Source organism: Tamandua tetradactyla, chromosome 6 (genome assembly GCF_023851605.1).
Source record: "Tamandua tetradactyla isolate mTamTet1 chromosome 6, mTamTet1.pri, whole genome shotgun sequence".
NCBI lineage: Eukaryota > Metazoa > Chordata > Mammalia > Pilosa > Myrmecophagidae > Tamandua > Tamandua tetradactyla.
Genome location: NC_135332.1, coordinates 175,007,819 through 175,028,740, shown reverse-complemented (window position 1 = coordinate 175,028,740; position 20,922 = coordinate 175,007,819). Strand labels below are relative to the sequence as shown.

At 43.2% G+C, this 20,922-nt stretch overlaps 1 protein-coding gene across 4 annotated transcripts in view; it reads left to right on the top strand.

Moving 5' to 3' along the window:
* Window positions 1-20,922, top strand: part of ADCY8 (adenylate cyclase 8) — a 241,915-nt gene that overhangs the window by 126,487 nt on the left and 94,506 nt on the right. For 3 of the 4 annotated variants that reach the window (XM_077167672.1, XM_077167674.1, XM_077167673.1), the window contains exon 8: window positions 15,267-15,464. The exons of the other annotated variant lie outside the window; for it this stretch is intronic. In XM_077167672.1, coding sequence (XP_077023787.1) covers window positions 15,267-15,464 — 198 coding nt within the window. The remainder of the gene's footprint in view (window positions 1-15,266; window positions 15,465-20,922) is intronic. 4 annotated transcript variants of the gene reach the window in all.

The following is a 20,922-nucleotide window of genomic DNA, read 5'->3' as shown; positions in this document are numbered from 1 at the left end:
ATGACAGAGATAGAGAAGAAGCAAAGTGTTCAGAGGGGAATAGGGAACGTGACGTCATGGAATGAAAGGGAGTGGAGCGTCTCACTCTTTAGTGACCAAAAAAACTCAAACAGAGCCAAGAGTCCCAGTAAGATAAAGACTGAAAATTGCTTGTCAGAATGGGATTGGAGAACAACATTGGCAAGAGGCAGATTTAGTGAATTCAGAAGCCAAGTTTTCATAGTGGATGAGAGAGGGCTCTTTGTTTCCAAAAAGAAGCCCAACTCCATCCCTGTCGCCTTTACTCTGCCCAGTTCAGGAGTCTCTAGAAAGTTTAGAGGAGCCAGAGAGGTCGCTAAGAATGATTTATGGTACCTTATATGAACCTCCCAGCCCCTGTTTATGTCTGAAGTTATTTCCTTAGTTTTGATGTGCTATATGTTCCCTGTCCTTATAACTGTATCCCTTTGGATAAAATTGCTGGTTTGTCCTAGCCAGGGTGTTGGGTGCGAGTTACCCACAGATATCCTGAGTGCCGATGCTTTTGTCCCTGACTCCCAGTGTGTGCAGAGCTCTGCCCACTGAGACGGTGCCTTGACTCTATGAGCCCTGGCTTAGTTCCTGGTGAGGCCTCCACTACCCTGAGTCACTACGGGGAATAAGAGAGAGGAAACTCGAAATGTTTATGGTCATGGGGTGGGCTTTTGGAATTTAAGACTACAAAAGTAGGGGTGGGTAGTCAAAGTTGACCAAAAGTGAAAAATTTTGCATTTGGGGGAGGGTGTCCAGGAATTTCAAGACTAGGTTGTTGACCATGTCATATACATGGTCATTGACTCTCTCGGAATAATAAAATTTAGGATGAAGAAGACTTAAGAAAAGAATTTTAGTATTAAAATCTGTATATTTCCCCTCTGGTTACATGCTATGACCACAGTCCTTATCTGGGCTTGGTTGTTTGTTCAATTATTTAACTGGCACTTGAGTATTTTAGATCCTGAGGATCCATAAGTAAAAAGACACATTTGGTCCCTGTCATCAAAGATCTTACATTTTAAGAAAGTAGAGAACACTTTCTATTAATTGAAATATATAATTACTATGATAGAAATATAGAGATAGATGACAAAAGGGAAGATAGAATACTGCAGATAGGAATGTCGGAGACAGACTCTCCAAAGATTTGATTTGAGTCCTGAAATGATCCAGTGTACTAAAAACCAAGAGAGGAACATACTAGGCAGAGGAAGATGAGGCGATAAGTTGGGGAAAAAAGTTGAGTGTGTTAGAGGAATTGTAAATGGGTCATGGGCTCTCAAGTACAGTGAGCAGGTAAGATGGAGGCAGGAGATCAAGCTAAAGAAGCAGCTCAGTCCAGCAAGGTTTGTGGGTTTGGGATTTTATTTCAAGGGAAGTGATAGAAGATTTAAGCAAAGCAGTGACATGACCTGATTTAAATTTTTAAAAGATCCGTTTGGCTGCCTCATGGAGAATGGGTAGTAGGGGGCAAGAATGGACTTGTCAGATAAACTGTATCTTAGACTTATGATTTAAAAGAAGATGCTAAAGGATGAAGCTTTTATGTAGCTATAAAATTTGACATGTGAAGGATATTAATAATTGTAACTGCATTTTTAAGACAAGTAGTATACTGATAGAGGTGGAGCCGCTCTCTTAGAAATAGTATCCCTTTTCAGAGCCTGGGGTCTGTCCCTCATATATTATTGTGAAGTCATCATCATTCAAATCCATTCCTTCCCCATTTATCATTGCATCAGAATCCAGGCAGCTTTAATTACTTCTTCAAGTCTCTAAAAAAAAAATCACATGGCCATAAAGAGAAAAATACATTTGGAAACTCCATTGTGTAATTTAGCCATTTCCACACAATAGACTGACATTGGTCACTAGTGTTATCATGATATTAATGTGTGCACTATGAGATTTATGAACATATGTTTAAAGCTGCTGGAATGCGATATACCAGAAATGGGAAGGCTTTTAAAAAGTGAATTTATTAAGTTGCAAGTTTATGGTTCTTAAGCCATTAAAATGTCTAAACTAAGGCATCCGGGGACAGATACCTTGGCTTAAGAAGGCTCATGGGTCCAGAACACCTCTGTCAGCTGGGAAGGCATGTGGCTGGCATCTGCTGGGGTGTTTGGCTTATTATTTCAAGCAGCTTCCCCAAGGGCATTTTCTTTCTTCATCTCCAAATGTCTGGGTCTTGTGTTGACTCTGCAGCTTCTTCCAAAATGGTTCCCTCTTAAAGGACTCCAGTAAGCAACCCCACCTTGAATGGGTGGAGACTCATCTCCATAGAGGCAAAAGTCCCACCCGCAATTGAGTGAATAACATCTCCATGGAAACAACTTAATCAGAAGATCCCACCCAGCAATACTGAATCTAGATTAAAGAACATGACTTTTCTGGGCCACACAACAGTTTCCAACCAGCACAACATAAATGGAATTTCTGTATTTCAGACAGTTAATGAAAAGCAAATGTGCATAGATAAGTACCCATTGTTATTAACCCAAATAGATGTAGAGAGCTTTGTGCCAGTACCATGTTGAGAGACACACACACATTCTTCCCTTTTTACTTTCCCACCAACCTTATAAAGTTTGATGTGTCTCTCTTACAAATAAGAGCATTGGGATTCAGAGAGAGCGATCAATTCCCTCAAGGACATGTAGCCAGGAAGTTGCAGAGCTGGAGTTAGAACCCAGTTATGTCTGATTCCAAAAGCTGCAGGCTTTTCATCAGGCCATACTGCCATCTTTCTATGGCCTGATGACATATGCCAGATTTCTATCTTCCACCTTGTTTTCAGGTCAATTGTGTGTGTGTTTGTGTGTGTAGGTATGTGTGTGTATACAATGATCACAAGGTCAGTACTAACCAGGGGCATTTAGAAATCTTCTGTTACAACTCCAGGAAATGACTGGATTTTCCTCCAGTTAAATTTCGAAAATCTTATCTGACTAGGTAGCATTTCCGAGTGTCCTGTGTGATAATGGTTTGATTGAAAAAAAGACAAGGTTAGGGAACCTTTCCTATCTGCCTAGTGGCAAAACAAACAAACAACCATTTGATTGTGTTCCACTTGCTATGGGGAGTGTGGGCTGAGTGTGGCTGACTAAAGAGCCGAGGGGGATGCAAGACCATATGTAGGCCACTTTATCTCCCCCCAGTACTAGCTGGGGCTCTTCTCAGATCCTGTGCTCGCTATCCATTGGAAGAAAAGAAAGCAATCCCATCTGATCACATTCCTGATCAAAAACTTCCGTTGACCTGATGCTGACTCCCCAAATTCCTCACAGTAAACTGGGTAGTCCTGTAGGCCGTGAGTCTTGTGATCTTTGTCACTCCAGGACCCCAAATTTACCCATATTGTAGGAAGGGCCTTGGATGGAAATTCCAAGATCTGAGTTATAGCTGCGACTTTTCCACTTACTCCTGTGAGAGCCGGGGGCATTTGCCTCTTCCGTCTAAGCCTCGGGGTGTTTCCATAGAATGGAACTGTGACGTTCTGTAATGGACCTTTTTGACAATTCCTTCCAGCTCTGGCACTGCCCCTTCCAATTTCTGTACTTCAGATCCCTAAAGTTTGTAGCCATACCAGTGAATCACATTTCAGAATGCTACCACCCAAAGTCTAGAGAATAAATAATTCACCAGAAAATTATTGTCACATGTGCTGTTTACAGTTATCCTGGTTTAAGATAACAGTTATCCTGTTATTCTAGTGAACTGCCTTAAAACATTAATATCAAATTCAGCAATAAGAGTGAAAGCAAAGAAAAAAAGTACTTGCATTAAAAATGCCAGTTAATTAAGCAATGATATTAACCCTACCTCTCAGCATTCTGAATAACTGAGTTTTCATTACATTGAGATAAACACTCAAGCGATGTTACACTTTGCATTGTTCAAGCACCAGTATTAACGTGATCACTATATTCTTCTATCAGGTAATATTCATCCCTAGGCTTTTGTTTCTTCCTTTCTTGTTTTTATCCCTAAAGAGTAGATTGCACACAAAAGTGGCAGGCTTCTTTATTGTGCATATGGATGCCCCCAAGAGAAATAACTAAATTCAAACTCATTTTACTTCCATCATCCCACTTGGGCAAGTCAGTCCCACCCACCTACCTCTAGATGTTCATTTGTTTTCTCATTCATTCATTCAGTCAGTCATTTTTCAAGTACTTATTGAGTAATTACAGTTTTCCAGGTACTGAGCTACCTGCTAAGGATAGAGAGAGGAAGAAAGTGGTCCATGTTCTCAAGAAACTCACAATCCAGTGGTGTCTGGACACATCAACAGGCTCCCTGGGAAGAGTGCTATGATGATAGTAGAGGAGGGAAAATTGATCCAAGATAATCAGGGAAGACCTTCCCAAGGAAGTGACGCTTCAGCTAAGAACTACAGGCAAGCAGCAATTAGACCAAGAATGAGGGAACAGGAACCTAGGAAGGGGGGAAATGCAAATCTGTCATCTCAGCTTGGGTTGCTACTGCTCAGGGCCAGAGCGTTTGCATTTCTTTCACCTTAGAGACCTCTGACCTGAATCTCCTCTGCATAAAGACACTTGAAATATAGGGTATTGGCCTTCTCGTTGGACGTACATTTTCAGGGTTTGCTATGTTTTGATGTTCATTGAATAAGACCTCTGCCACCACTGCATCAGGAACACGGAGGGCTTTGGAAATTTCCTTGAAGTAAATATGCACTTTTCCAGTAATGTGGCTTTTTCTGACAACACATTTCCCAGGGCTGTCCTTAGCTCTGACTGAAGATAGCAGCTGAGTTCAGCGAGGAAGAGTAATTAGAGGGGTCTGGTCTTTTACTCTGTTCAGAGTAAGTGGACATGCAACTTCCCAGGGAGCATTAAGCGAATTAAGTAGACAATTTGATCCACTAAGTTGAACTGTGCATTCTTCCTTTCTTTGATGTTCCTGGTGTAGACAAAGGTGGAAGAGATAAAGGTAGAGGTGACTTTGTGGTTCACGGAGCATTGCGGGTCTGAAAATGGGCATTTAAGTTGCCACTTACGTAATATGCTCTCTACAATTCCCCATGCCTAAAAACCAGCTGAAATGTTTCTAAACAAATTAGTTGGACTCTTTGTTCATCCAGAGATTCACTAGTTTATTTGCAGAGTCATAACTTTATGTATGAGGAACTGATAACTAACCAACAAGTGTATGGTATTATAGATATGTTAAGGTAGGTAGGAAGAGAAAGAAAAAAACCAGAATTGTTTTCTGACTTGTTTATGTATGTCCTTAATTTGGAAACAGAGAACTAGGGTTTATTTTTTATTAATCTTGCTGCTAACTTTGCCAGTGACTGATCTTAGGTTCTTCATTGTAAAATTTCTCCATTATGCATCAGGATTGTTTCCATCTTTTTGCCGCTATGGGTACGATTTATGTTTTGATTCAGTGCAAATCAAATGTATAAAGGATTTTCCTTTCAAACAAAAGTTGCATTTGATGTGAATGATTTTCTGTTCCTATTTTTAAAGTGATTTTGGACATGTGTCATGATCCACTGCTGCACAAGGAAATGCATGTCATCACTCCGAGGTGATCTAATTCCAGCCTAAAGCAAAGATACTTGGCATTTTTGTGGACCTGGGCAGCCTCATCTTGGGCATTGCTTTATGTATGCATTTTTACTTCACCCAGGGTCAAGAAAGAATTGCAGTGGCTTATCTTGGGTAGTTGTACAGTATCGATTGAACTTTTTAAAAGGTTTCCTCACATCTCAGGGATCCCCAAACTACGATTGTGAAGTCCAGGTTGGAAACCACTGGCTTTGGTTCCTTTCCCCACTCGGTGACTGCTTTTCACCTTTGCTCCTGTAAAGGAGCTCTTCCCACTGGGAGACACGAGGGTCTGTGTGACCCACACGTGGCCTTAGGCACTCGGTGGCAGAGACCCTGGGAGTGACTTCCACACGGGGCCCCTCTCAAGTGATCAACTCAGAAGCAGGCACGGGAGATAGTAACAGCCCAGAAAAATGAAACGAATTAGACAAAGCCAGTGGAAAAATTAAGGCAAGTGGAAGTGGAAGCTACAAAGTCCCAAAGACGTAACAATTAACTCTATCCCGAGTGGTTTCTGCTCTGCCCTGACTTTGTCCTTCCACAACAGGTGAAAAGTAAGAGAGGCTGGATTCTTCACAATCAGTAATTAGTATCTCCATTTGTTAGCCAAATTAAGGAAAATGTCAATAACTAAATTCGGTGACTAGATTGTACAATAGAAGTCTGAAAGAAATTCATACGATAGACTTAAAACAACAAATGAGCAATTTATGAGCAACTGAAGATATAATGCTTCTTATATATTCCTAAGTGAAAAGAGTTTCTTCAGAAACTTAAAAAAGCTAAAAGTTTAGATAATAATTATAGTCCGATTTTCCCCAAATTTCTATTAGGAAAGCACACACATGTATATACACACACACACGCTTTCTTTTTCCCCACAGCACCATTTTTGAAAAGGCAATATCCTTGATGTTTATAATAAAACTGAGTAACTGGGTGGGCCACAGTGGCTCAGCAGGTAAGAATGCTTGCCTGCCAAGCCTGAGGACCTGGGTTCAATTGCCAGTGCCTGCCCATGTAAAAAAAAAAAAAAAAAAAAACTGAGTAACTTAGAGTCCTGATAAATATTTGGTTATTCATTTCCTGAGTTAAAATTATCCAGTTTGCCCATCCAAGGAAATTTGGTCAATGGGAATAAAGGCTGAGTAGAATCCTGGCCTCTCTGGCCACAGCTTGTGATATTTTGATCTAGTCATTTCAATGCTAGGGACACTTGGATTCACATTTATCCTGTGGCACTAAAAAGAAAACCTTTGGTGTTTCAGTTTCTCTCTCCCCAAGCCGTATGTCGCATGTGAATCAGGAGCCCCGTCTCCAACCCTTAGCCTTACCTCATCCCTGTCGCCCACCCCACCTGCAACCCAAGACTACATCAGCACTGGCATGTGCATACCTGTTGCCCACACTCTTACGTATGCAATTTGTAAAAGCTAACCACTCGACTGACAATTTGCCTCAAATTACATGGCTTCAAAATTGCCTCAATTAAGTGGATATGTCAAACTCTGTTTCAGACGATACTGTACAAGTTTGATGACTCCTCTCGTTTGAAAATGATTCATGTGTGTAATGACTCAGGCACATTCACATTTCCCAAATTAATATTGAAATTTTCTTTCTGAGGAACTCATAGACTAATATCAGAGTTGGGAATCTGGCATTAGCTAGATTCCCAATCAAGCTTCTCAAGCAGGACAGAATCAGTGTCAGACCTTCTCATCCAGGGACAGAAGCAGGGCTTAGGGACAAAATGGAGAATGCTGGAGATCCCCTATTGGGCTTTAAATCCTCCTATCCTGAAAGTTCTGGCCAGTCACCTGGAATCATGGACTGGGGGAGGGGGAGGTGGGAATGGAAGTTTAGCCACAACTGATACTGGCCCACACCTTATCCAATGACAACTAAAACCAGTGTGTCCCACGTCCCCAGCCTTGACCCACCAGCCTGAAGCAAGGGCAAGGCAATCAATGTCAGTGTGTCCCACGTCCCCAGCCTTGACCCACCAGCCTGAAGCAAGGGCAAGGCAATCAATGTCAGGCAGAGGGCACCAGGAAGAGAGCCTAGTGCATGCTTGAATATTCTGGGACTCAAACTTAAGGCAATTGTGTTGTCTAAATGTTCCATCTTGTCACTATTATTTGAAAGGTCAAGTTTGTAGGGTTCAAATGAACAACAACATTGTAAATGTGTTGTTCATTTGAACAACTAACTGTCAACTAACTGTGACATCCACCAGATCTAGGGGTCCCTCTCCTGTCAAAATTTTATTCTCTTAATCCTAAAGATATTAGAAATTTAAGGTCACAAAGTGGCAAAGACCAAGCAAAGGTTTCCACACATCCTTTTTTCCGTATCAAATGCACTTCAGTAATATCTGGATGCTTCCAGACTTGCATTGTTTGCTTGTGTTTAGGGTTGCCAAAATCCTACAGCAGGCTCGTGGGTGATTTCTGAATTCTTATTTCAGCAGAGTGGATATTCTGATCCTTGTTGTTTAGTTTCCTAGGGCAGAAGATTTGAACCTATTATGCAAATTTTTTATAACTTCTTCCCATGGCACAGTCCCAGACACATCCTCCCACGATAAAATCTCATTCAGTAGTCTTTTGCTTTGTTGGTAAAACAGATGATGACAGTATAAACATCCAAGAAAGAAAAGGAAAAGGTAAGCAGGATCCCTAAGTAAAAAAATATCAGGCAGATAATTTGGATGTACTAATCCATTTTCTCTCAGTACAAACAGGAAAAGTTGCCCCTTAACCAATATGCCTTGCTTGAGAACGGTCAAATTCACAGGCATCTCTTTTCCATAATAAGGAAAACTTGTTACATGGTGACTTCTGGGAAGCCCCATGTGGACATTTTCCCTAGGGTCTCCCAGCTCGCATGTTTTACCGACATGCCACTTAGTGACTTCTCACCAGAAAAATACGTCTCGAATCCAAGGAACTCTCTGCTCTCCCACCTTCAGATTTGAGGAAAAATAATTGTGCCTCTTTAAAACACAATATGCTTTCTCCCTCAGGCCCTGCATGCAAACTGCTGTCGATTAGATCCCCTCTAAGCTTTCTCACGAAGCCAGCTTTTTACAACAAGCACAAAAATAGCTTACAAAAAATAGTAGGTGCCTTCTCTTCTTAGGGTTGCACTGGGATTTTAGCAAACAGTGAAGAAAATAATATCTCTAATATACAGACCTAGATGTTCAGATTCAGGGTTGGTGTTTGTTTCTGCCAACTTCTTCCCACGTTTGCCTCTGGTTGTAGGACCTGGGAAATGGTATGGAAACTGAAGGGCAGATTTAAGTTCTTGTAAATGCTACTGCTAAAGTCTCTGGTTTTCCACAACCCAAATCTTGGAGGAGTAAGTTTGAAGGGAGCCAGGGAGCCCTCCGAGTTAAGCACCAGCAGACACCACTACGTGGGGTGGGGTACGGGAGGTGATGCTGCCAGTCGGGGTGCCGACTCCAGCTTCAGCCTTTGGGGAGAGACAGTTCATCTCAGGAGGGGAGGCAGAGGCCCCACAGAATGGCCGTGAGCCTGCTGGACATTGTCTTCTCTCTGCATCGTTCCCAAATCAACAGCAGGCTGGGCCCACAACGGCGCACAGTCACAACGAACTATAGCACATCTTGAGACGCTCCAAGGGGAACTAAAAGATGAAGCCCTTTCACTGACGATTCCAGTCTTGTCCTTCCCTCTGGCTCATGAAGGGAGTTCCGACGTGGGGCCCAGAAAGGGCTCTTGGTTAGTACTTTCCATTCTGCGGTCCCTGGTGGCCCTGCAGCCGGCCCTGGGAGGTGACAGTGGGTCCGCAAGGCATTATCCGGATTCCAAAGAGCCAAATAAAGCCTCACGTTGACACACATCCATAAGGCTGCCTTTCAAGATCCTGCTCTTGGCTGGAATTCCGTCAGCTGGCATGGCAATGCCTTTTATCTCATGCTGATCAGAAACCCTGCCTTTGATTGAATCCTAAGAAAATAAAGTAATCCATTATTTAATAAAGACAGTTTGGGAAACAGACTCTTTCCACATTTGGAATTCAGTGTGGGGAGAAGGGGATAAAATAAAGGAGCTTGTGGTAGCCCTCTGTGTAACCTTCCCATACAGCCACTCACCCTTGCATCCTTCCATCCCACATCCCCTTACTCAGATCCTGCAGAATATGGCAGGTGCTGGAGATTCAGTTATGGATAAAACACAGTGCCTTCCCTCAAAATCAGACTCACAATTAGGCAATAGCATCATGGTAATTGCTGTGCAGAGAGTCAGGGCAGGCTCAGAGAAAGCAAGGACTGAATTGGTTTTTAAAGTAGAGAACATGCAGCCTGGTTCTAACATGTTCCAATGTAAAACACAAGGGACCAAGGAATTCCTAATAGTTCAGATTGTGCCAGGGTCTGAGGTCTCCAGGCAGTGCCGAATGTGATCTGCAACGGGTCAAGTCTATGCATAGTGTGTTCAGGCTATGGAGAGACTAGCAGGCTTTGTGAGATGTGTAGAAACCATGTCACCTGTAGAGTAACTGGAGAAATAGGAGTCGTTCACCTGGGGAAGAAGTCTTCGGATCTTAGACGGTTTCTACATGGATGGGGAAAATAGAGCTTATTCAGAGGTCGAAAACAGGTCAGGTGGAATTTGTGAACAGACGCAGAAAAGAACTTTAGAACACTGTTTCTTAAATGGTGCTCCATGAGTGTGGATAGGGAATTCAAGAAAGGGGGGTTTTATGTGCCCCATGTTGGCCCTGATGCTTTTATGTGCTTGCAAGTTGTTCCATTTGGTCTCCAGGACTTTGTTCTGCTTGGGAGGAGCCACACCTGCCAGCTGGAGATGAGAGAACCTGAGGGCTTCCATGTGGCATACTCCCAGAGGGCTTGGGACATAGGACACCCACCAAGCTGTAAGACCTCAGAGTCCAGGTGGCAGGCTCATCCTCCTCTTCCTCAGCCTAGAAAGAGCCTGGAATGCAAAGAGCCAAGCAAACATGGTGTGATGGACCTTGAAGACTTGGTTGGCAGGGGAGAGAAGCAGTGAGGGCCTCCGGGGATGGGGGTTGGGGGGCTGGAAACCATCCAAACGCACCGATGCATGCTGCTGCATGGTAATTTAAGGAAAAAAACACTCCACCATCACATTACAGGACAAGGCCTTGATTCCCATTAGATGGGCAAGGACATCTTTAAAAAGGAAAAAAAAAAAAAAGGAGAGATTTGTGGTCAAAAAAGTTTGAAAAACGCAGAGTTTAAACGTGTTATTGCTGCAGATCTAGTCCATGCCCTTATTTCAGTAATGTGGCTGTGAAACGCCAAAGAATGATACAAGATTTTTTTTTTTTAATTCAACAAATGTACTGAGTGGCTCCACAGTGTCAGGCACTGGCCTAGGCACTGGGGACAAAGAAATAGACAATGTCCCTTCTCTCAAGGGGTGTATTTTCTAGTGGGAAGAGATGGAAGTAAACAAATAGATCTGTATTTCCTGAACTTATTGGTCCACAAAACCAGTTTGCAATAAAACATCCTGCATTCCTTGAAACATGTTTTTGGGAAAGAGTAAATCAAGAGGATCTAATAATGAAAAAGAGTGGTGAGTTCTCCAGCACTCCAGCTCTCTAGCACTTAAACTATATAAGCTGATTATACCCACACAGTTGCTTTCAAGGGTGCTTGGAAACTAGAGTACAACCTGTACAAGCTGAGATGTTTTTGACTCAACAAAACCGGATATTTCTAGACAGTCCAGTTTCTGCCTGAAATTTTATTGGGAGACCCACTGATTGAGGAAGGACAAAGTTTATGGCCATCCATAAAGCAAAGGACCTTCAGGAGATGTAGGCTTTCAGTGGATATATAGATGAAAGAAAATTCCCCAAGAAAAGTCTTCAGGTTGTAAACCAAATGTTGAGATTGAGGACTCATGATCTCCCCCACCCCATTCAAAGCAAGTTTGCCAAGTGATCCCCAGAATCTCTGATAATAATTTTGACCAGAAACCCCAGACTCTTGGGGAGACTCCACATTCAGAAATATGGGTTTAAAGGGGACTCTGGGTTCACTATCTTACGTATCTTAAGCATGTATGAGACAGAAATTTCTGAAATACCTAAAGAGGCCATGGATCTCAGCTCAGCCTCAAACTTTGATATTTCCCCATGTTACTGCTCCTATTTGACCTCTCAAGTATCTAAAAACACCAGCCTAAGTAAATAGAGATACATATTTATTATTGTATATAAATACACATTTCAATTATACATGGAAATATATATTCAAATATATGTAATCAAACATATGTAAATGAATTATATATATACTCTGTTGCTCTCATGGCATTTTCCACCTCCTTCCATGTCTTCCATTTGTTTTTCATATCCTCAAGCACGTTGTTTAAATTGTTTAGAGAAAGAATGGTCTCCACAGCTTAGAGGTCACTTGAAGATTAGAAGAATATTTGAAAGCTTATGCTGTTTTTCAAATGTGCTCCCAATCGAGATCACCCTAGATTGCTACAAGTTTTAAAAAGAGCAAGTCATAGTCTATTAAAAATAGCTTGTTCCAGTATGAATCGAAACAGACGAATAATCAGGCAGGCTGCACGTTGCCTGCTGCTGCCTGCGGATGAATCACTGTGCAGACACCAGGTGGGGGCTCCTGGCATGGGAGCATCATCCGCTGACAGTGAACATGCAAGTCAGATCTTAAGGGTCCTTAGTAACAGAAGGAAAGGAGTATCACCAATAAGTCCCTTATGCTTTGCAGTACATCGGGGGTTAAATGAAGGCAGAAGATTTCCCTTCCAAATTCCAACTTGGTGGGTTCCTTAAGTCAATGCTGTTCTTCTCTGGAGCAGATGGGGCTGTGACAGGGTGAGGGGGGTGGCAGGGAGGATGCTGTGCTTGTCACAGGTAATGGCCATGTCATCAGGGAAAGGACCACTGAGAGTTGTGTGCCTGCATAGAATACTAGGCATTGCTGCCTTGAGCTGGGAATAAAAATAATTGCTTGGACAAGAAAAGCATTTTTCCTCCACAAGATCGTTGGCATTTTGATGAAAGGGGCTCCTCTGGTCTCTACCCGGAGGCACTCATAAAAGGAAGAAGGGTGCCTCCAAATGCCTCTCCCTGTGACGCGGGCCCACAGACAGTCGGGAGAATTGGGTGGGGAATGGGAGAGCTCTGAAAAGGGAAGAGCTTATTGGTCTCTGCCCTGCAGAAGCGGCCAGTGGGGACAGAAATGTCTGGCTGGGCATCTCTTCAAAAGCGCAGGCTGCCGGGAAGCAACGCCTTCAACCCTAGTGTCCCAAACGCCAAACCACAGACCAATATCTGTCCCTGCTGAGGTTTTCACCCGTCCGCATCAACATGAGAAAATCAAGGACGAAGTAGACAGTGAGTCATTAAATTAAATGAATCCAATGCAAAGGATGGTCGTTTACTCTGAGATTATGTCATTCTTGTTGGGGGAATAAGTACCGTTTCTTTCGTGATAGATGACATGGTAGAGAGCTGTCGTTGTGATAATTACTGCTGCTCTGGCTGTAATTCATATCAATTTGTCCCCAAAATATTTTTTGAAATTCCATTGCTTTTTGAAATCCAAAGTTCTCAGAGTCACAGAAGGCAGGAGGGACTGATAGAATGGATGGGCTCAATGTAGTTCTAAGAAGAAAAACTGTAAGAAAATTAAAATTACCCAGAGAGGGAGCAGGAGAGACTCTTCACAATGAATGTATGTAGATGACATCACTGATTTCATCTCCAGTTATTTCATCCCACTCAGAAAAAGAAAGTCCTGGCATCTCTAAGCCAGATTGGTCCTGCAGACAAGGGCCACTGAGCCTCCTTTTTACCTCCTCTCCAAAATAAAAAAACAGACTTTGTCATTCTCCCAACACTGTAGGTAGAATTTCCACCCAAAATATCAATAGGAAATCCCGGCACTGAGTGGCTGACAGCCTGGCCCTCCTCTGCTTTCTGCAGGGCTCTAATAGTCTTGGGTGCCAGGGCCCAGGCCCACTGGATGCTGCATGGTTCCTGCTAACCAGGAACATGGCCCCTGCTTTCTCCTCCTGGCTCCAGTGCTGCTCCTCTCCTCTCATCCTGCCACACCTCCCCCTAACATCTACCATTTACTCTGTGGCAGTTCCCTTGGTATTGAGAACTTAACTGCTTCTGTGCCCTAACAGCTTATATTTTGCTTTCCCATGTTGGCACATGCCACTCCATCCTTTATCCTGGGGCTGGAGATGAGGGTTTTGGTCAGTTCTACCAGTGATGAGGTCCTACCGTTCAATTCTTTTAAGACCTCAGATTGAAGGTGAAGTTGAATATCTCCAGGAAGGTTAAAGTGAAAGGTCCAGTGGTGCCATGGGAAGAGTCCTCACGGAGTGGGCTTGATGGCTCCACAGAGACCAAAGCTCCTGACTCCAGCTGGGGCTCTGGAGTCAGAGACTTCACTTGGCTGGAAAGTAGCTGACAGCTCTTGAGCAGGTCTCTCAGAGGTCCTTGGATTTATGGAAGGTCCCAGGCAGGAGGCCCCCAGGTCTCTTGTCAGCTGTCACATGCTGCCATTCGATGACCCCATCATCTTGTCCCAGTCCAGCCTTGGTCTTCACCATGGCCCAGCTGAGAGGCTGGAAGAGAAAAGCAAATGCACCAAGTGCATGCTCTTCCATTGCCTGCTGTGCAGATGCCCCACATCCTCCTTCTCCACAGGAGGAAATCTCTGGAGGAGGATGGGCTGCTGAGTCCCTGTATCCCTTCAGCTCCAGCCCCTCCTTGTTTGCCAAGAAAGTTGTCTTGAATTGGAGCTGTGATGAGCGCTGTGGATGCTGCCACTGGCTGCTGGGTCATCAGGAGAAAGAGGCCTCCTGGGCCCACCCGGTGCTGCTCCTGCATCCACATTTCCCTCACCACTTACTTCCCAACCACGGTGGCTGTTCCTTTTCCCACCTCGGGTTGTGGATCCCTGCAAAGCGGGAAAAGGCTGTAACTGCTTGCATTTTTTTGCCTAAAGGAAATTATGCACATATATCTATATGAAAATATGGATATATAATGGCTTATGAGGGAAAAAGCATATTTATGTAATATATAAATTTAGCAAAGCTTATCAAGCTCAGGGAGCATATCCTGGCACTTTGGGCCATTCTGTCCATGAGAAATGCTAAAAACAAAAACTTAAAAAAATGCAAGTCTTGGGTCCCCATGTCTCTCCACACCAGTAAGTGAAAGACCACACGAAGGTGTGGAACCCACCTGATTGGAGATGGTCATTTCTTTGGGCTTTTCAGATATGTTCAAATATATTTTACTTTCACTTATTTATATCAGTTCCTTTTCTCATATACCAGGGGTGTGCCTGGTTAGAGAAAAGGTCTTGATTAACATTCCTAAGCCTACCTGAAATACCAAATACCCAAAGAAATTCAGTGCACCTACATAGAGGAAAGGGATGTGTCCCTCCTGATGTAATATTTTGCCAGGTTGTGTTTTGCTGAAACAAATGCTAACTTACAAACTTCTGTAGGTTTCACTGAATACAACTGCATGGAATGCTATTAATGTTCGCAATGCAACTTAATCTAAAAAACATTGCATTTCTTTTTAATCCGAAGGGGACTAGCAGGTTTATTGTGTTTGCATGTGCTTTCCCCCTAGACTCTGGCTGCCCTAACAAGAAATTCAATAAATCTGCTTCCAAACCATCTTGCACAAGCTTTGCATGTCCAGTCTGGGCCTGAGGAAATTAACAAGAGAATAGAACATACCATCGACTTGCGGAGTGGCGATAAATTGAGAAGAGAGCATATCAAGCCATTCTCACTGATGTTTAAAGACTCCAGCCTGGAGCACAAGGTAGAGCTGAGTCTTCATCACGGCTTTGTTTTTTTTTTCCTGGAGTAAATCGTTGTAAATGTTCATGGGACTGGAGAGTGCCCAGGGGCTGTGGTTTTGGTTTGTTTGTGTGTGTGATTGTTTGTTTGCTGTTTGTTTGGTTTGGCTTAACCCTAACCCTAACCCTTATCAATATCGAGAGTCGACTAAAGGCCATGAGAGGGGTTGGTGGTTGATAAAGGAAGCCTCCACTTGGCTCTTTCAGGAAAAGGTGATTAAAAGAACAAAGAGACCTTAAACTCAGTGAGCCTCAAAGAAGTTGGACATCATGCAAGAGTGCTAAACCAAGTGATATTAGTACACATTTTCCTTTGCTCTCAGGTGAATTCCCATCCATTGCAACCCTGGTAACATAACGTAACCAATGACTTGACATAAGTATGCCTTAGATTGTAGACACCTATTCTCCACTTTCCCAGCTGTCTGCTAAGTCAGAGTTTCCCTGATTCATGAAGTAAATAGATTTGTTGTGGATGCAAAGCTGAGTTTGAATCCCGGTTCTGCCACGTCTTTGCTCTGTGACCTTGGGAAAGTGAGGTAGCCTCCCTGAGCAGGATTTCCTTGCTGCAGGATGAGGAAAATGAGCATGCTTCCCTCGTAGGATATTATAAAAGTGTCCTGGGCAATGTCTTGATTGGGTTGAGTGTTCAAAAATGGCAGCCATTGTGATCCTGATGACTTTCTCCCATGCCTGCCCCCCTCCCCCCATCTGCAAAGGGGATTGGGGAGATGATGTGCTAGTCCCTGCTTCACTGAGCTGCTTCTTTGCCTGGACACAAGCTAACACACCTTCCATGCCTGGGCACAGGAGTTGTGCAGTACCTGCAGGAACTTTGGGCAAGAACAGCAGGGAATTTGCAGGCAAATTTCAGGAGTTGGATCCAACACTCTATAAAGCTTCCAGTGAGCAACTCTTTATTGTTTTGTTCAGCTGCCTGGAATAGACTGCTTTCCTTGGTTTGGGGAACTCACCATTCCTAGTGAGTTTTTGCTAACTACCCGAAGATTGCAAACTCCAAATTTAATACCTTCACCTTTAGTTCTCAATTTGAAATGTATTGTGTCTCTACATCTAGCAAAAGAAAAAGAAACATTTTGCCTTGCTCAACCCACAAAATAGCAGGTGGCCTTTTCTCACCGGTAATATAATTAAGGGCATAAGTCCAAATTAAATGCGTTTTCTTTCCTAGTTACCACCTTGAAGGATCTGCAAGGAGCAGGATGGTCTTACAAAGAATCTTCTCAATTAGCCTGTGTCCAGAGCTATACAAAAGCCTTTTATTCACTCTTGCTGAAGATTTACTTGCTTTCCTAATGACCTAAAACCTGCAGACTATCGTTAATTTCTGGCATGTTTTACCTGACAGTGTCTGCATCTCATCTGCAAATACTGGTGATGGGGCAGAAATGGACCCAGGGGAGGGACAGCATGTCTGTGCCTGATTTCTGTGACTGGGGAGCTGCTTCCTGGAGAGACAGAAGGCAGCACATGAGTGGACAGGTGGGCTCTGCCCAGTGACAGTGCAGCCTCACACTGTCTAGACTGCTGTCTACACTGCTTGGTTTCCCCGGTGGTGAGGCAGTGAGGCACATGAGAAAATGTTCATTCCCCTCCTATCATAGAGACCTCCTCATGGCCTCTTGCTCTAGGTGCCGTGTGACTGCAGAAGGGAAAATGTAATAATAAGTAACATCCCTTGGGTATTCGCTTTGTACCAGGCACTGTTCTCAGCTGTTCACACAAATGACCTAAATGCAACAGTTTGAAGTAGGTTCTATTATTATCCTCATCTTATGGTGCCAAATAAGAGAAGCAGAGAACTGATGACATAGGCTACTCAAGGTCAAACAGTAAGCAGAGGGCTGCACTGGGAGCCCCCCAGGACCCCACAGCATGTCAGAGTGTTCCCTGGGCTCGTTGCTATCCCAGGCTCCTGAATAAAGAGGACAATCCTATGCTATCTTCATCTTCTCCACTTTGAACTTTAAATGGAGTGAGAAGCATACGGCAGAGTTCGGGGGAGATGCTGAGTAAGAAAAGGGTCCTGGAGTCTGTGCAAAATCCTCAGGACTCCAGAGTCAGAGAATGGCACCTGCGGGCATCTCATATGTGCCTGGAGTCCCTGGGTGTCAGCGAATCGCCCCCTTGCAGAAGTGCTCCATCCCCTTTCAGAAAACCGATGCTCCATGAGGCTAAGTAGAAGCCGCTCAGAACCAGCTACTACATTCCATTGACTCTGCTGGGCCATCAGCTGTGAGATGCTCCATCTCTGTACAGCACTAAGAAAGAGAAAACACTCTCTCCACCCCCGCCCCAAGAGCTGGCAGGATAGTGAGGAAACTTGCATGCTAGAAGGAGGGGGAAAGCTCCCTGAGAATTTAGACCCCAGTCTCTGCAGAGGATAGCCATCTGAGCCCACACTAGGAATGTAGTCTGACTTTGGATGGCAGAGAATTTGATTTAAAGTCATGTCAGGTTGGCATTGCCCTCTGCTGCCCCGCAGAAGTAATTGCAAACCAAGCTGGGAGAAGCCAAGTTGAATCCTGAGGCCAGTGGTTTTAAGGCTCCATTGACAGTAAGAGACATTCTAATTTCAGAGATACTAAAATGCAAATAAGGGTGCATCTGAGAATTGTTAAAATACTTACAGTATTTATGACTCTAAAACCTGTTCTCGTGCTTCTTCTCTGTAATGAATTTGTCCGTGGAATATGTGTAGGGAAGAGAAGGTTTTATTCTGTTTAAACTACAAGAAGATATACAAATAGGAAAACCTTTCACCTCTCATGCTTTATTAGTGAATTAGGGAGCATAAAAGCTCCTTTGAAATATGTAGACACATCATTCAATCAATCCCTGATCACATTCACATAAAAAATTGGCTTATCTCCAACTGCGTTATCTAAAGCAGGCTTTCATACACCTCATGGTGTGCATAAATACTTGTTGAGTGAAAAAACCACTCAGGTGAAGGAGGACGTTGAAGAGACTGTCTTGCCACCTGCAGCTGGCCTCGGGATAGCATTTGAGAATTCTAAAAACCAGAGGACATGGGCCAGTTTGGATCTGACCCTTTTCAGTGACGTTTCATGAGAAAAGACTGAAGTTCTGCTTGCTCCCTGGATTTCAGGGTGGGCCAGCCCCCACCACCACCCCAAGAAGCTTTTGAGTTTAGCTTCAGGAAAGTGTGCCCACAAATCACGGCGCTTCGCCAAGTTTTCCCATTGCTGGTCCCCAATGCCCTCGCTGGGAAAGGACTGGACTATCTCCTGATCTCTTCCAGCAGTTGCTATGGGGCGGTGAATCCCTACAGCTATGATGTCCTGGTTTGCCTGGGAGAGTCGTGGTTTATGCCCAGGTCCCTAGGGGAACTATGCGTAACACCCCCTTTTACTCTCAAAAATCACCCAGTGTGGATGACAAATAATGTGACCCAAGCCTTGGGCCTTAGCCTCGCTGGAACTGGTAGTTCTTAGTCTCTTCACCTCCCAGGAATCCCATGAACCTATTCTGAGCAGAACCATAGGCAGAGAGTGGGGGATGGGCTGTCTAATCCATTCCTCAAAGTTCCTTTCCAGAAGTTTCCCAGATGAATCCTCTGGCCTTCTTTACTTAAAGATTTCCTAAGGAAACTTCTAAATCTCAAGGGCAAGTCAAATTTAGAAATATGGTAAAGATATGTAGAAAATATGTCTCTGCTGAATACTGTTGATGATACTGGAATTTTTGTTTTCCTCTTCTTGTAAACATGAGTTCATTTTCACTGGCAAAAGTTTCAATCAACCTTCAACGCAGGATAACCACTGTTAACATTTTAGCAACTGTCATGGCAATCTTTCATTAGTGTGCATCTATATACTCATCTAGGCAATTTTTTATTAAAATGGCACCATTTTGAACACTGAACTTTGTAACAGATTAAGCATTCTTTGCTTAACGATAAAACTTGAAGCTTTTTCCATACTATTAAATAGTCATTTACAAAATAATTTTAGTAACTGTATATAGTCCATTGCAGCTCTAACCATTATGTATTTAACCAATACTCCAAATTTGGGTGTTTGCCCTCTTTTTTCACTATTATAAATTATACAAACTATGTATAATAGTTTATATTATATTATATAATAGCCAGGATCATAACTGGATCATCCATCCGTGTTCAATTATTTCCCTGAGATAAAATCCTAAAAGAATTTTAGAAGAATGCACATTTTTAAATACTTGATATGCCTTCGGAAATTGTCTATACACTGCAAGTATGGTTACTGACTTTAAAAATGTTGCTGATTTGATAAGAAACAAATTATCAAATAATCCTGTCATTTTTCTTTTCGTTGTTTAAACTCTTACTGAGATTGAAAGTGTTTCCATGCATGTTTTGGCCTTCTGTATTTCTCCTGCATTGGTGCCCTCCTTCGTCTTAACGTACGTCCTCTTTTGTGGCAGTCACCTTTATCTTATGGTGAGGAACTGAAGTGAGGAATTTAAGCCTTTGTGGGGACATTTGTCTTGGAACTTTGTCTACTGCCCAGATCACTTGCAGGAGGGTATTTCGCAGAATCTGGTCCTCATTTCTCTTGTAGGAAAAAAAGCTACAAATGAAGCTTAGGGTGGGGAAGGTGATTAAATACAATCACTTATGGATACGTTCAGGACAGAGAAGCCAATCCAAAACATTCAGTGCCTTACGATAATCTGGTAACATATTACCTGTTTGAACACCAGTTTATTAATCCTAGTGGTTCCAAAACCAGTGTTGCCACCTCAGAACAAGGTAACTTGATCTTCTACAATAGAGATGAAGTATATATTTAATATGTACTTCAAAGTTCATTGGGTATTTATGCTTTCAAGGCTGGCATTTGGGTGGGGTGAGTGTTAAACATCAGACTCTCTCAATGGAGAACTCATAGGCAATTCCTTCCTTCTTTTAATGCTGATATCTCTCTGTTTAATTCTGAAACACCTTTCTTTGAGAAAAGACCTCCTTTTGTAATTGTGAAACATTTATGCAATAAAAATGTCTTTGTCCTAGGCTAAAGGCTTCCAAACTGAAGCATCACCTGGGACCTTGCAGGTTCCTACCCATCGCCCTTCCCCCCAAGATTCTCATTTTGTAGGGGTTCCATGTTTTGATCCTAGCATTCTCTCATCCTGAGTTTTCAACCCCCTTTCTTGGTTTCTCAAGAAGATTGGGCTGCTCACCTGCCACCAACCTCCAGACATCAGATTGCATCAGCCAGGTGGCCAGGTCCCCAGTCTGGTCCACTTTGGCCTTACAGTAGAGGGCACTATGGCCTTAGAGTCTCTGTGAGGCTCATAGGGGCCCGAGGAGCTCAGGCTCTGAGGTGGGAAAAAAACACCTTTCTTCATTTCTTACTTTGGAAACAAGAGATCACAAAAGGACAGTTGCCT